The sequence below is a fragment of the Tenrec ecaudatus genome, chromosome 6 (genome assembly GCF_050624435.1).
Source record: "Tenrec ecaudatus isolate mTenEca1 chromosome 6, mTenEca1.hap1, whole genome shotgun sequence".
NCBI classification, from domain to species: Eukaryota; Metazoa; Chordata; class Mammalia; order Afrosoricida; family Tenrecidae; genus Tenrec; species Tenrec ecaudatus.
In genome coordinates this window covers 72,378,531-72,395,864 of record NC_134535.1, presented here as the reverse complement: position 1 = coordinate 72,395,864, position 17,334 = coordinate 72,378,531, and the positions used below count along the sequence as shown (strand labels likewise).

The 17,334-nt window shown below is 47.7% G+C and overlaps 1 protein-coding gene across 1 annotated transcript in view; it reads right to left on the bottom strand.

Moving 5' to 3' along the window:
• The window catches only part of LRIG3 (leucine rich repeats and immunoglobulin like domains 3), a 60,840-nt gene extending 46,091 nt beyond the window's left edge, over nt 1-14,749 (bottom strand). The window contains exons 1-3 of the mRNA XM_075551359.1: nt 14,221-14,749; nt 8,161-8,232; nt 7,872-7,946 (exon numbers count right to left, since the gene is read on the bottom strand). Coding sequence (XP_075407474.1) covers nt 7,872-7,946; nt 8,161-8,232; nt 14,221-14,468 — 395 coding nt within the window. The 5' untranslated portion in view covers nt 14,469-14,749. The remainder of the gene's footprint in view (nt 1-7,871; nt 7,947-8,160; nt 8,233-14,220) is intronic.
• Nucleotides 14,750-17,334: the final 2,585 nt, after the last annotated feature.

Here is a 17,334-nt window from a genome sequence, read left to right as displayed (position 1 = left end):
AGAAGTTTTGTACGTCTGTTTTGCATCTGGATGGTTTCAGCTCAGAAAATTGCAAGCAGTGCACTTGTACATTAAAAAAAAACACACACATACAAACAAATCTCTAGTTGGAACCCTACAGGACAAAGTAGAACTGCTCCTGTGGGTTTCCAAAGCGTTAGGGCGGCGGTTCTCAACCCGTGGGTCACGACCCCTTGGGGGGGTTGAATGACCTTTTTTCAGGGGTTGCCTAAGACCATCGGAAAACACCTATTTCCGATGATCTTAGGAACCGAGACACCACTCCTGTATTCATCTCTGGGTGGGTCCGCCCACATGCACATATACCCACGTAAGAGTACCACACATAAGAGTCCCCGGCATGAAGACTGTTACCCAGGCTACACCATGCTTCAACACAACATTTCATTTAGGTGTCATCAGAACTAAAAATTCACAATAGATAATTACATATTGGTTTTGTGATTAATCACTATGCTTTAATTATGTTCAATTTGTAACAATTAAAATACATCCTGCCTATCAGATATTTACATGATGATTCATAACAGTAGCAAAATTACAGTTATGAAGTAGCAACAAAAATAATTTTATGGTTGGGGGGGTGGTCACCACAACATGAGAAACTCTATTATAGGGGCAAGGCATGAGGGATTAAAAAGCCTCCTCTTTCTCCTGCAGAGCTGCTGGTGGTTTCAAACTACTGACCTTGTAGTCAGCAGCCCAGGACATAACCAACTCTGTCTGTGTCTCAGGGCATTTGTACACAGGATGCAAAATCAGGCCCGTCGCCAAGTCTGTTCTCACAGGATGAAGCTGAACTGCTCCACGGGGTTTCTGAGGCTGCAAATCTTTATAGGAGCAGAAAGCCTCATCTTTCTCCCAAGGAGCAGCTAGTGGGTTGGAACTGCCAACCTTTTGGTTAGAAGCACTATGCTGAACTCACTGTGACGCCAACGCTCCTTATGAAGGTCATAGTGAGTGTGGAGAGAAGTCTGTATCTGTGAGCATGATGGTCACCCTAACTGTGCTGCGGATTATAGCTTGGGAAGCAAAAAGGGCAGGAGCTTTTATTTCTACCTCACATGCACACCAAGGCACGTGCGCAGCAGCTGGAAGAGTGACGCGAATTCTTGTCATACTTAGCTGACTTCTCCTGTGTGTGTGTCCGTGTGTTGTATGTGTGTGCATGCGTGAGTGTGTGTTTTCAACATTTATCATTACTTCTCTGGTATTATTTTAACCAAGTGTGAATAAGTGAAAATATATTAACTTCAGCATAGGTATGCTGCATTTTCCCTGTAAATCTTTTGCCACTGTTTAGACTAAGTTTTATAGAAGATTTATTTGTGTTTTGCCGCACAAACCTGGATGTCTGATAAATACGCCTTCATTCACATATGAATTAGTAAGTGTCACCTGCAGGGGGCCCTCGATGGTGGTGTCATGAGTTGGGGGTGGGGCTGCTAAGGGCTCAGTCAACAGTTCACACCCTGCAGCCCACCTGCAGAAGAAAGATGGGGCTTTCTGCTGCCCCAAAGATTGACAGCCTCAGAAACCCGCAGGGGATCTCTGCCCTTGAGTCACCTAGAGTCGCTGGGAATCGTTATCAATTTGCTGGCATTAAGTGGTGTCTACACCAGTGGGAGCCCTGGTGGCCCTGAGGGTAAGCCTTAGACGACTCAACGCCAGTGGGCTGTGCCAACCCCCAGCTGCTCCACGCATGAACCATGAGGCTGCTTGCTCCTGTCAAGGCCTACAGCCCCAGAAGCCCTTGGAGGGCACTGAGTGGGAAGAGATGCCGAGGCAGTCCTTTGGGCTTCAGTACCAGGTGCTGAAGACAGGGAAAGTGGGAGTGGCCACAGTGGCTTCCAACACAGAAAGGCAGAGAAATGCAAAGCAGGTCCCATGGAACACTTGGACGTATTACAAGAGCTAGGTAAGGTGGGAGTGAAGAGGGCTGGGGCGGGGTGCTCCATGATGACCGATGCATCCCTCCCACACCTGCGGAGGCCAATTCAACTGCCAGAACGGTTCTTCCCACCTCCCCACTTAAAACTGTAGCCCACCTCTTTTTACACACCACCATTTCCCTTATCCCTCATCCCTGCTTTCTTCTTTTCCTTATAACTCGTCATCTTTTGACTCTCTTTTTAATTTACTTGATTACCTTTTATTTCCCTTCCCTGCGGTCAGTACTATAGGCACAGGTTCTTATCTGCTCTGCTGAATCCTGAGCCTAGCACTGTGCCTGACACTGTGTGTGAGATGACTGCCATCCATCAATTCTGACTCAGAGTGATTCTGTGGACCGGAGAAGAGCTGCTCCTTGGGGATTCGGAAGCTGTAAATTTTTCCAGGAGCTGACAGTTTCATCTCTCTCCCATAGAGCAGTGGGTGAGTTTGCAACATCGACTTGGTGGTTAGTAGCCCAATAATAAACCTACTACCATAAGAGGGTTTGCCCACACAGGTTGTAATTTGCATTTTGGTTAGGTACCGCCCAGATGGTTCCGACTCACCATGATCCTATGTACAACAGAACAAACACTGTGTGGTCCTGCACCATCCTCACAATTGACCTTATGCCTGAGCCCATTGTTGCAGCCACTGTGTCCATCCATCTTGTTGAGCGTCTTCTGCTTTGCTGCCCCTCTACTTCACCAAGCGCGATGGCCTTTTCCAGGGACAGTCACTCTCCTGATAACAAGTCCACAGGACACGAGGCAAAGTCTTACCATCCTTGGCTGGAAGACGCATTCTGGCTGTACTTCTTCTAAGACAGATATCGTGGATCTGTGGGCAGTCCAGGGTACCTTCAATAGTCTTTGCCAGCACCGCAATGCAACCGCTTCAGTTCTTCTTCAGTCTTCCTTATTCAACATCCAACTTTCACAGACATATAGGGCAACTGAAAATATTATGGCTTGGGTTGAGTGTACCTTAGTCCTCAAAATAGCACCCTTGCTTTTCAACACTTTTCAGGAGGTCTTGCATGACAGATTTCCCCAGTACAGTGTGTCCTTTCATCTCTTGACTGCTGCCTTCATGAGAACTGACTGTGCATCCAAGCAAGACACGGAGAACTTGGGACATGTCCTCTTGAGAATTTGGCACATGACCCCTTTCTATGAAGGGCAACCACCCAGGGATCTCTACCCTTTACCTTCCTCTTTTTCTTCACAATCCTTGCCTCCAACTGAAGCTGTCTTTTCTTTGAAAGTTTGTTTCCTCATTGATTTTCTGTCCTCTCAGTAGAATGGAAACTCGATGGTAAGAAGGAGCTCGTTTTGTTCTCTGCTGTGTTCCTAGCACGCAAAACGGACTCTGGTACCTGGAAGGACCTGAACGCGTTTCGGTTGCAAGGATGAATGCGTGATCGTCACCAACAGAGCTCATGGCCATTGAACGCACAGTGTACACCAGGAACCTCTTCTGGTCTTGTCTCTCCTGCCCCTCACACCCACCTATTGAGTAGGGCACAGTTCCCATTTTAATTGCATAGCTGAGAAATAGACAGGCACAAACCCTACCAAAGGGTACAGTTAGCCCTTTATACCATGCCATTTGAATTGCCCTGGGTTTTCAATCACTATTCCATTGGCAGGATGGAAGCAGCATTTGATAACAGTGATGCTCTTTATGTCATGACATCTTTAGGGGACACTGATAGCTGTCTTCTAATTACATGCCCCACAAACCCCCACCCTCTGGGCACCTATACACTGCACCTACTCTCTGCAGTGAAGTCACCGCAACCCGTGTCACATATAAATCTAATCATCCCACACCTTCGACCTGCCCCCTGGTTTCCACTGGTGTGGCGCATTTTGGGGTGCCCACCAGCAAAGGTGGTCCATACAGACAAAGCCTCTTTAAAAAGATGACAATGTCATCTTGGGAAAAGCTTAAGCCTTAGTAGAAAGTGATGGACTTGGGTGGCCAAGTCTTCCCTTGAAACAAGAAGGCTTGTGTCATTATGATAAGCTGAACTCTTTCGATAATGCTGGAAATATTTACGCACTATCAGATCAGAATCTACAGGAAAGGTGTGCTAAGAGGCCTATTCCTGGACCCTAGCCAAACCCATTGATTTAGAATCTCCAGGGATGAGGCCAGACATTCAACATTTCTGATCATTACTCTACGTCCCACTTTGATACTCACCGACCTAGTAAAACCATTCAACTCTAGGTCATCAGATAAGTGTCTACAAGTTGGACACTATTACATAAACCATCAGAGCTAAAAGACCCAACTACACCCCCGTCATTGCTAAGGAAGTCGGCTCCACACCGCAGCAGCCTCACAGCGGCACAGTCGAACTGCCCCCCAGCGTTTCCACGGCTGCAGTCTTTGTGGAAACACTGCCTTCTCTTTCTCCTTAGAGAGAAGCTAGTGGTTTTAAACCACCGACCTACTGATTAGCAACAAATCAGTGTAACCACCAAGCCACCAAGGCTTCTTAAAGCCAGCGTTCTTAGCAATGAGAAGTCTTGCTTTGCTCAGCAATCATGGTCTATGACGCTGAGATCCAAAGCTGTCCTAACCAGGTTTGCAGTCGGACGTTCCAAAATCACCCAGTGCCCGATCAGCTGGCGCGACATCACTGAAGGCCGTAATTAGCCAACCTAAAACACCACACCAGTTGTCTTTGATTCCAATGCACCACAACTCGTGTATGTCAGGGCAGACGTGTGCTTCAAGTGTCACCAGTTGATGTTTCCGAAGTTCGCCTCCAGCCCTTGCCCAAGGCGCCCGTGAACGAGTTTGTTTACTCTCTGCGCCCCCAGGGTCTCCTTCTCCATAACTGTCACACACACACACACACCACACACACACGCCATACACACACACCACACACACACGCCATACACACACACACGCCATACACACACGCCATACACACGCACGCCATACACACACACCACACACACGCCATACACACACTACACACACACGCCATACACACGCACGCCATACACACACACCACCCACACACGCCATACACACACACACACCACCCACACACGCCATACACACACACACACCACACACACACGCCATACACACACACACACACACGCCAGCAGCAGCAACACACCGGATGTCTGCTCAACAGTTTCACTCCTAGCGGTGTGTGACGAGGCCGCTAGAAGTTCATGGGACATCGAATGAAAAGACAACAGCGGCGCCTCATGTAGAGAAACCCAGCAGACCTGTTGCCTTCTCAGCTGCGTGTGATTCAAAGGCGAGCTGGCCTATGGAGGTCTTTTACCTTCTAAACAATCTCTACAAAGGTTCGAAATGAGTTCAAAGCTCCTTAATCATCCCAAGGCTCTGCCTTTTTAAAGTAGTGTTCCCTGATACTATCAAAACTGGTCCCAAACAGAGTTTGTCTCTGGACAGGGGCGCCATGTGACCCAAGATTAGTGCATAGTTCAGACAGTAGGGTAAGGACAGTGGTAGAGATCTGGGCCCCACTGCACCTCGCGTGCCTCCAGCTGCTGGGAGGAGGAGGGGAAGGGGGGGTATCCCATTGAACACAGCAGTCACACTATGGAGGCCAGACACCAGGGGGAGCACACACTTTTCTTTGACAAAAGTTTTCCAAGTACTTGACTGGTGAAAATGAGACCATAGAATGCTTTCCTCTAGAGAAAGTTAAAGAAAGAAAGAAAGGGGGGCGGGGGGAGTGGAGTGGATCTTGGAAACACAGAGGCCAAGCAGTCCTGAGAACTCCTTTGTAAAATATGGGATTTCGATACGGCGTTCAGCAAGTTTCCGATCTGAGTCACATTATGTGGTTGGACGACGTTTTTTCCCCCCTTCTTAATTTCAGAAATGTAGTGAAGGACTGATTTTTCAGTTCTCATTGTTCCCAAGGCACCACGGAAATTAAAAGGGCTTTTGAAACAAAGGACCGAGTATGGCAGTGGCCAAAGGCTACAGCAGGGGAAACAAAGCCTGGGCTACGAAAAAAGAGAGGCAAAGGGGCAAATCCTGCCAAGTAAACCAACGGTAGGAAGACAAATGCTCAGTCCCCGCACTGAGTGAGCAGGCCTCGTGCATAAATGAGTCTGCCGATTGTGTGTAATCTAGGTAATAAACCGGGGCTGTCATACACGACGCACAAAGCGATCACAGGCCGGATGCCCTGCAACAAATTAAGGGGAAAGATAGAGCGGGTGATGCAGACTGATGTTACACATGGCACTCGGGAGACTTAGGTACAAACAAAACAATATGGGGGAGAGTTCAGATTTCCAACTTTCCAGCTCTCATTGCAGCTCCCCCGTTAGGAAGTCCAGTTTTCAAGTGTAAAAGCACTAAGCTATTTCTATGTTCAACTGAAAGTTAAGATTTTCCTACCCCTGCTTCCTGCTTCCAGTTCTCCATCCCGCCTAAAAGAAGGCTTGTTCTCCACCCCACCCCCACCCCCCAGCCTGCACACCAGATTAGAAGGCTCCAGGCAGGCCCTTTCCCAGCCAGGCTGCAGGCACTGCCCCTTCAAAGTCTTGCCTGTGCCCACGGAATCTGCCCATGTGCCCAGCGAGGGGAGCAGCCCCGAGCAGGGCCTGGTGCTCCCCGGGGTTGGAAAAAAGACCTCACTGGCCAAACAAAAACAGTTTGAAAGGTGTGCAAGAAACCCAAAGTGGTATTTCATTTAGACCCCCAAAGGGTGAGCAGTTGTGAAAGACAAAGAGTGGTTATTAACGCTAACATATGAATAATTTTTCGACTCGGTGTTTACTTGTCACATACCAACTGCTTTTTCTTTTATTCCCTCTCTGGTTCTGATCTTTGGAGAAACCACATCAGTATCAAGTGTCACTCAGTTCTTATTCAAACGGGGGAAGCAGACACAGCGGCTGCACCAGTGACTTGGCTGACCTAGGCCCTCAGTGAAAACAAACCGCTATAAATCACCAGATGGAAGCAATTGGGTAGTGATCATTTTAATTAATTGAACAGTTTTCCTGAAATTTACTATATAATCTAAAGCCTCCAAACACCTTTGCCAGAAGCAACCAACAGTGAGCACCCCCCACCCCCCACCAAGCTGTTTAAAGGAGGAAAGAATTTTGAACGGCAGTGGCTTACATGTATTTTTTTTTAGTTCCTCAAGACTAAGGTAGTAAATTAAACCACTTCATTTCAGAAATTAAATCCTGTGCCTTTCAAGTGCTACCTTCACATTCCAAAACCTACCTCCACTACTCCAACACATGCACACTAGCTTGCACTGAAAATACAGGAAAATCCCACACAATTTTACTTTTATTTGAAAACTCCTACCGGCCACATGACATGCAGTTTTTCTGAGTTCAATTGTAACTTCCCAAATTGTCACTGCACAAACTGAGGCCTTGCTTGGTGTTCTGAACCCTGATTTTCAATGCAGGCGCCACCTTCAAGAGGACACCCCCAGCGGCTTACTACCAACTCCAGTTTCCCCTGGAAACACGGCTCTGCTGGTTCTCCACCAAGAGCTAGGTAACCTCCAGTCCACAGAGCCCATGCCAACCACTGAGCAAGGCTTGAATTTAAATCCCAGCTGACAGATTCTAATCCAATACCTATTTGGACAGACTGAAGGTGGTTCCTCTGAGCCTTAGAGACCAGTTCAGCAATGACGGCAAAGGACAACATGTGCTACTGTAACAACCCCTGAAACGTGGAAAGTGTCCGGGAAGAGGCTGGCGAACAAGTAGATCAATGTCAAGACTGCTTCTTGGTTCTCTACTGCAGCGGGAATCAAAAGGGTCCCACATTTCATTTATAAGACTGTTACTCCAGCCTGGGCCAGACTGATCCCCAGGGTCCTTCCAGCAAATGTAACATGTGGCATCGGGCCACTAGTCACTTACAAGGAGAGAAGTGTAATGTTTGTTGAGACTGGTCCCAGATTCGGAATGCTCTCCAATTCATTGTTGTTTAGTTTCCTATAAATGCCAAGAAAAGGAGAAGGAAAAAAAACTGATTAAATACTTTGTAACAATGCATTTAGCTTAAAAACTTAACAAATACATTCACAGGGACTTCCGAAGTCAAAAGTGTTAAATAACTGATTTTTAATCCACGGGTCCTTTCCCGCTGAATAGTGGGACGGGTCATATTTTTGATGCAAACCACAAATAGAAGGTAAATTAAGCTCACATTTCTCGAAGGTTTGGGAGGTGGTTCATGGAGCTTGCTTTGATGGAAGACAATCGGTTGTGGCTTAAGTCCCTAGGATAAAACAAAAAATAAAATTACAAGTAGTTTTCTAAAAATTACTCACAGTGCTTAGTAACATGCAAGACAGAGTGGCCTATGAAATGTCTCTCTCACACTAGTGACAGCCTAAGAAGTAACTGGCCCATCCTGTCCATAAAACCAAACAGGAAAAACAATGCCAAAATCAAAACTACAAACTCTGGGAACAAAATTAGTTTGAGAGACTGGCAGATTCAAATGCTTTAAGCCCACAAATGTTTTAAGAGATGTTTTTTGGCACATGGTGAACAGATCTTTTGTGAACTGGTTGTTTTGCTTCACCTTCCCCACCCCCTTCCATCTCCCCCTCCCAACTTGATCCGATGAAGTCACGGCTTATGAAAAGGAGCTAATTAGGTAGGTGGTTGAAACTGAAGCCTCTGAAGAAACCTCTTTATTATCAGACATGCATGTCTTTATTATGGTCAAACAAAATAGAAATTGCTTATTATACTTATTTGTTTTCTGGGTTAAGTCTCCAAATATTTAAAGTGTGTGTGTGTGTGTGTGTGTGTGTGTTAGAAAACAACTTTAGCCCTGTGCGTTCATGAATTCCCTAACTCTCAATATCTGCTAACATATCATTTCAACCACATAAACCACCTAACAAAGCAAAACCTACAGGACTCTGTGAGGAGGTTTCTGGATTTGTTTTGCTTTTGTTTCCCATCATTCAATGAAATCTGCTTCACACTTTACGTTAGTAACAATTTTTATAGGATAATCTTGGTGTTTAAATTTTCAAAATGCCACTTACATGAATACTCCCAGCTAGAATCCCGTCATCTCAGCATTTGAGATTCAAATTGTGGAACAAAATGGGGCCAATCTGCTTGGTTACATCCCCTAGGTGTGTCAGTACATCGAACAAGCGCCTTCAAAACGGGCACATTATGGAAATGAAATGGCCGAACAGCTACTGGAAGCCAAGCTAACAAAACTGCATGGCTTACAGTTCCTCATGTAATGAGGTTAACCAACCCTGATTACATCCATTCGCCTCTGTTTAAAATGAAGATGGACTTTCCAAATAGCCGACGCTGATTGGAGAAAAGCATGAATCACGGGTTAGATATGCAGAAAGGGGAGGGGCAGCACAGTCACACGCAGAGCTGTGCGCGGTTGAGAGTGCACATCATTAGTGAACAATTGGAAATCGGAGATCCAGCCTGTCTCCACATGTGGGGGTGGAGAGCAAACCTGGATGTCTCCATCCCATCTAAAACAAAACAAAAAAACCATACAAATCTGCAAAAGAGTTTATTTGAAACATGTTTGCCTCAAGACCTACCAGACAGTAACAGACATGAGTGGATTTGTTCTGGTAGAGTTGTAACATGAAGGAGGGAGGAAAAAAAAACCTGGCACAGTCTTTAAACTATAAAAAATCCTGCAATTACAGCCACTGCTGTGCATGCACCCCACTCTGGAGCCAGACACTTTCCCTCACAGCCCAGCCCGCGTCCATCTGGAGTTCATCGAGGGAACCAACCATGAGGCCAACAACTCACGCTAGGTTTCAAACCAAACCTGTGTGCTCTGAGACCCACAGGCAGGCACAGAGTCCACAGCCGGGGACCAGAGCCCTTCACCTGGGACACAAGCCTGGCTCCACAGCAGGTCTTCTTTGTCCCAACTCTGACTTAAAGGACACATAACCAACCTAACAGGGCCACCTCGCCCCACCCCCTCCTGATTGTTGCACGTTTTAGACTGGGAACCAATGTGGCATTTCCATATAACACAGGTGTCTTTTAACTAGAAAAACTAAAACCACATTCACCGTTGGTAAGGACTGTCTCATAAATCGGTCTTAGGAGAAATGCTGGGGTGCTGAACTTTTCTCCCCCTCCTTTCCCTTCAACCAGTGATTGCATGAGATCCGCAGCAACAGACCTTACTTACACACGGGGGAGCTGCCTTTGGAGAACATTGCAGGGGCCCGTCACTTCGGACCCAGAGGCAGGAGCTGGCAGCTTCAACTCTCTCAGCTGTTGCACTTCTAAAGCAGGCTACATGGAGCAGAGAGAGGGGTGGGTGCGGGCACAGAAACTCCCCTTTAAGTTACTTTTTCTGTTAAATACCTAGAGTTGTGAAACTTTTAGTGTAACTAAATTTAGAGTTAATACCACCTACGTTTCAGATGCCACGTTTTTCTTAAATCTCCCTATCTACTTAGTACAGCTATACCAGGAAAAACAGAGTCAAGTTCCACAGCAGCATGCTTCCTGAAAGCTGGAAGAACAGCACGCATGTACTAAGGAAGGAAGAGGCTGTTTTTATTTGGGGGGGGGGTGTCAATAAACGAGAAAGGAGTCCTGGGGGCATGGAGGGGTGTGCACTGGGCTGCTAACTGCAAGGTCACCGGTTCGAGCCCACCAGCTCAGAGGGACAAAGATGAGGCTGCTTGTTCCAGGAAGGATTGCCAGCCATGGAAACCCAGTGGGACCGTCCTACTCTACGGGGTCACTAGGAGTCGGAATCGACTTGCTGGCAGTGAGTTTGGTTTGGGATTCTCATAAATTAGAAAGGTGGAGAGGTAGGGAGGGGTTCACTAGGAATCCAGAACTCAGTGGGCCACATGCTTGAAAATCTAACTCTCTCTGCAGGGAAGAGAGAAGTTTCTCTCTGTCTCTTTCTCTCTCTCTTCCTGCATATTAGCAAGAGAATAAATATACGGGAAAATAATTAATTTACGACAATTGGTTCCAGCTATCATTTTCTTCCTCTTAGCATTTGGAAATCTGATTTCCCAGTCAATTTTTAAAATGCAAATCCAGCACAGCTTCTTAATCAATCCCACTGGGGCCGGCAGAGCTGCTAATTCAGCAGAAATCTGGGCGGCTGAAAAACAAAAAGCCAGACTGTAGCTGTTTTAAGACACTGATCCAAAGTGACTCATAAATCAGCCTGCTATGTTCAAGTTTTAGTCTGGAAAATACAGAAAAGCAGCTGTGACAACCATAAGGGCTATTGCCCTCCCTCCCTCCCCGCCCCCACGTCCCCACTCCCACTCCCTAGACTTGGTGCAGCCCAAGGATTTAGGACCAGCCAACCCTGAAGAAGTCACACCAACCATCAGAGACTCCCTTCCGGACATTCATCTGAGCCTTGTTGCGAACTCAAACATCTCTAGGTGATAAGGTAAATCATTCTGAAATTCCACTGGGAATTTAATGACGCTCCAAGGGCTCGCGGGCAATGGAGCCATTTCCCCCTCTTTTGGCTGACTAAGTACCACACATTGCAGCCAGCCCTCCTCTGCAGGTTCAAACGTCTTTGTAGCGCAAACTCTAGATGTAAACGCAAGTGGAGCTTTAAAAGCAGTTGGATCAACGCGGCTTCAAATAGTTCCGGTGTGAAGAGCCACTCTCAGGACAGTATTCCCGGCTGCCCGGTGAAAGGCGGGGCCCCACTTGCAACACGGCTATTTTACAGCTCAAACCATTCCACTTCTCCCTGTGGGCCCAGCTGCCAACAGACGAGAGCCGAACAAGAGGAAAAGAAAACTGCATGCACACACATGGTCACAAACAGAGGTGGATTTTTTTGACTTGCAAATTCAACAAGTGGTGAGACCCATGAAGCCAAAGATACACATGGATGCTTGTCTAAAACTTCTCCCAAAAAAAACTTTTACTATTTTAATTATCCAAGGAAAAGCATGGAAGGGGGGTGGGGGGAGGATAACACGCATTTCTATACTGAATTTTGAACTCTGAAACAAAGATTCTACTTAAAAGCTTGCCTGATTATGGAAAGCTTAAGTAGTAGCTATCTTAAGCCTGCTGTTCTAAATACCAAGCAACCGGGAAGGTAAAGCCCAATTTATACGTCTCTCTGCACTTTTAAAAGGTGGAAGAGAGGAGACTTCTCATGCTTTAGGCACAAACAAAAGAAACATTTACAATGAAGAATTTAGGAAGGTTTGGTAACACCCAAATGGCTAAAAGTCCCAGAAGGACAAGAAAGACAGAGCTGTGGAATGAGTGGTCACAGCGGGGCTTCTGACGATAGACCTGGTGCTTATTTGTACAAGTGGAACTTATTTTCACATACATTTAAGGAATGTGGACTTGCATTGAGACAATTCACTGCTGGCGGAAATGTAATTAAAGACTGTGCTAACCAAATCAACTGTAATTTGTTTTTAGTGTGCCACCAAATTATCTGTAAAACAAAATCCTAATTAGGTCAGCTACTTTTAAAGACAATGTTTAAATAGGTATTGAACCCCTTTGGGTTTAACTCAACATCTAATCAAGAGCAACACAGTTATTTTTTTAAGACATCTAAATTCACACACACACACCAAATAGAAATATCAAGATGCACTGCACCCTGAAAGGATCCATGAGACCACAGGACAGTGAGAAACTACTGAAAGAAATTTCCAGCTGTGGAAGACCAGCCACACCTACACTCACCCCAGGAAGCCTGATACTCATTTGCCTTTTCTCATCCCTGTATTATTCAAAGGTGTTCGCCTCCAGTCATTCAAATGTTCAGTTCCATATGTTGTCAATAGAGCTGTTCATGTTTCCTGAATAAGGCAGCATGACCTCCACAAGAGGCAATTGAACAGAATTAGTCACAACTAATTGAAAGTCTTCCTGCTTTCGGTAAAAGCCCTTATCTGTTTCTTCAGTTGTAATAAAAAAAACCCAACTAAGACATCCCCATGATAAGAGATTAAATATCAATCCAATCCTCTGTAATTCTACTTTTTTTCTTATAACCGAAACCAGTTGGTTTAACACACACACACACACACACACACACACGCATGCACGAACCAAAGAATATGTTGTTTGATCCTGAAAAAAGGGGTTTAGATTAGCACAATGAGGTAAAACATTTGCATCGTAATCTTAAATCCCCTGACCAACATTCTACTACTATTAGGAGTGTTTAAGCACTAGAATTACCAAGGCAATTGTTGGGCCCAAATCGAACACACTTTCTTTTGAATGGGAAACGATTTATTTTTATAGGACAAATTTTGGAGAGTTTGTATTTTACATCGAGTGTGGGGACTGTTGGAGAACGAGGAAGGCGAAACAGAACTAAATAATCATTTCCAACGAAACTACATTTGCTTCCCTGTTCTTCCATGCGGCTGGCAGTGAGTTCACACTTTCAAACTTCCCAGAATCTCCGGACTTGCATGGAATAAAAGCAGTCAGACTCTCCACCACCAGGAGCTACAGACAATGCACCCTTGGTCGTGAAAAAGTTGTTTCTTCCCTTTCATACCTTCTGCTCAATCTGACCAAGTACTTAAGGGAAGGAGACTGTGAGTTACACTTTGGTACAGTGGGCCAGGGGAACTAATTCTAATTCTTTTCTTTAAAAAAAATCATTTTATTGGGGGCTCGTACAACTCGTATCACAATCCATACGTCCATCCATTGTGTCAAGCACTTTGGTACGTTTGTTGCCATCATCATTCTCAAACAGAATTCTGCTTATGCAAAACTACACACGAGGGAAACAACAAAAGGACGTCGACCTAAGCTTGGCCAGAAGCAGAACTCTGAAGAGGGAGACACTGGGATTGGAGGCGGTGCGCGCACTCCCTTGCCTGGGCCAAGGAGAAGGGCTGGAAGCAGCTAGAAGCTAAAGTTGAGCAAACTGCAAGTGAACGGCGGTCCCCCGCAGTTGCTGCCTCTCGGCCTGACACCTGGCAAGGGGGCGGATTCGAACCCCTAGCCTGACCTCTAGCCTCCGGCCCTCGATTGGGCCCCTTTCGAGTAGTCAATGGCCCCCTCTTTGAGCTCACCAAGCGCCCCCCTGCGCTCCCCAACTCTCCAGGCTCCTTTTCCATGCCCATGACCAAGCTGCGCCAGCGTGGACCCGGTGAGACTGCCCTGGAAGAGGGCACCGTGCGCCCAGCCACCAGTGCCCACGCGATTCACCGGCCCCGGCGAAGTCCCCGAAGTCCCCGGGAAGGATACTTACAGCCGGGCCACCCAGGGCGGCAGCGGCCCGGGAAGGCGCGTCAGGCGGTGGCGACTGCAGTCCAGCAGGTCTCGGAGGCAGCGGCAGGGCGCGGGGCAGGGACGCCGGGCCAGGCTCGCGGCGGGAGGGTCGCGCGTCCCGGGGCCCCGGCCGCCCTCCACGCGGCCCGCGCGCCCCAGCAGCGCGCACAGCAGCAGCCCCAGCGCGGCCGCCGCCGCCGCGCGCCCACCCAGCCTCGGCGCGCCCATCGCCAGTCCCGCGGCTGCTCGCTCGCCGGGCGCCGCGCCGCCGGTCCCCGCCGGGCTCGACCACCCACTGCCAGCGGCGGAGTGGGCGCTCCCGCCGCGCGCTCCTGGGGAGACGTGTCCCGCGCGAGGCCGGCAGCGCAGCCCGTGCGTGGCGCCGCGCTCCGAGGGCCCAAAGGCGGCGGCTGGGCCGCGGAGACCGAGGTGCGGCGGGCGAAGCGCGGACGGCCCGAAGCCCCTTCTGGCCGGACCCGCACCAGAAACTTTGTTGCCTCCTCCCCGCCTCCGTGCGCCCAGTCCCGGGCGACGGGATCGCGGGGCGGAGCTGCCCGCGAGGCCACGTGACAATAACAAGGCGGGCAGGAAGGGAGAAAGTGGAGCCGAGATTGTAGGACAGTCAGAGGTGCATTTTCCAGTCTCCCGCTTCGCCTCCGCCGGTCCTGAGCAGCATGTATCTAAGGTAGGTCAAGGGCCAAGGGGAGCGTCTAGGGCATAAGTGAGCACCCACTGGGCCCGCCCCCAGGGCCGGAGGTGTGGAGAGGGATGCTCAGAGTTAGGTTATCTGTTAACAAGAAACTTTTCAATTGCAGATGCAAAGGAGCGGATGAATTAGTCTACTTTCCAGACAGTAAACAAAACAGTGGCTTCACAGAAGAAAAGTTTCTTTTACCATCCACGTTGGATGGTAAACATTCCACATAAAAACTGCAAACAAAAAAAGATGGAAAACTAAAGCTATTGAAATCTACGGATTGATGCATAGCCATAGTAAACTGAGGGGAGCTCAGGGAGCGGGCAGAAAGCACCCCTCTAATAAACTGTGATGGCAATCACACATTCCGTGCTATAACTGAGATAATAAAAATTGAATCTGATTTCCAAACAAATGAAAAGGAGCCTTGGAGGGAAAATTCATGCACGCACGGTCAACGTTTGGGTTTGGAATAGGGGAAAATCCTCATAGAAAATGCTACTAGGCTAAAAGTACTCTCTACCGCATCATTAGAGGGGCGATTTGGACGTACAGAACTCCCAGTCAAGTCTGTGCCTGGACTTTCCCCTTTTTTCTCTGGGCCCCGGAAGGAGATCCAGAAAACGTAACCAATTGGTGGTTTAAAAAAATGAGCCTTTGAAGCCCTTGCGTGCATGCATATTATTTCCTGCAAGGTATCTATCATACTTGAGGTTGCCCAATCCGCCCGTTTTTGAGGAGTGGAGATGGTTTATGGAGTTGAGACTTTAACCCTGACTCTGAAGCCTATTGATTTCCGCTGTCGCAAATCACCTGTGTGAGCCACTCCTGCGGGTACTCCCTTTGAAGTGGAAGTACTGATTTCAGAATGATTTACCATCCTCCTCTTTCCAGCTACCATTAGCAGGAAGACTACCATCATTTTGTACATGAATTTCTGACGCAGTTTAGGTGACACGCAGTTTGAAAGGACATAGAATGATGGTCCTTCTCTTTAACATGATCATTTTCGCATCTCTGCCTGTTTCCTTTTAGGAAAATCCGACTTGTCGTTGCATGCCCTCCGGTCAGCTTGGACTCTCAGTGACCCTACATGACAGAATAGAAATGCAGGGGAGAGCTGCCCAGGCGGTCATCTCCATGAGGTCAATCCTCCTAGCCAGACAGCCTTTCACGATTACAACGCGAGGCTTGAACCTTTCCTTCTGTGCGTTCCACTTGAGAAGCGCGGCGCCTGTTTTCCCTGCCTGTTCCTAAAGGGAAGAGTTGGAGACTGAGGTGGGCCGGGCCCAAGTCATTGTCTTTTCCATCACCTCGTACATATTAAACGCTGAACACTGGATGAATAAGGAAGACCGAGAAACAGTGATGCGTTTGAATGAAGATGTCAGTGAAGAAGAGGGACGGCACCACAGACTGACAGGAGGATAAAAACATCTGCTCCTTAAAACCGAGGATGGCAAGACTTGGTCTCCCTTGTTTAGTGCATGTCATGGAGAGGGAGCGGGTCCTCGAGGAGGATCCGTGGAAGCAAGAAAGCCCTCCACAAAATGGCTCGACACCCTGGCTGTGACAAGGGACTCAAATACAGCAATGGTTTGAAAACGCGCAGGACCCCGCAGTGTTCTGTTGTTTCATTGGGTTTTTCCTTTCTACCGTATGTAGAGCATCGCATCGGTGCCTCAGAACCAGCTCAGCGGCGCCTAACAACAAGCCTATTTCTGGGAGCAGACGGCCAGGTCTGCTGTAGAGGGGCTACCTTTTGTTTGGTGACTGAACGCTTAATCGTGGCGCCACTGCAGCTAGTCAAAGTAGGTTTCATGTGTTGGGATTTTAAAATAAAATACTTCTACGAGGGAATATGGTGGCATGAGTATGTGGCCTGGTCAGTGATACATCAGCACATGATAAAATCAGAAGTCTGTTCTCCTCTGGGGGAAGTTTGACTCGTTTTCTTCTGATTGCCCTAGAGTCAATTATGCCTCATTACATGCCCATGACAGTAGAACTGTGTGTTCCATGGGGGTTTTCAATGGTTGGTACTTTTCAGAAGTGCAAAGCCTGCCCTTTCTTCTGGAGGCACCTCTGGGTAGACTTGAACCCCCAGCCTTTGGGTTAGCAGCTGAGCACCTTAACCCGTTCCACTCTTTGCATCACTTCCCACTGCACTCTCCTTATTTCATCTTCTTCCATCAATTCCATTTACACTTATATGCTGCTATTTCTCACAATGATATTTCCAGGCCAGATCTTTTGCCCAAACTATAGACTTATATTCAACTACTCACCGAGCCGGCTGCCATCAAGTCATGTCTGACCCAAGGGGACGGTACATGGGATTTCCAAGGCTGTGAATCTCTACAGAAGCAGATCACCTCAACGTGCCCCTAAGGAATG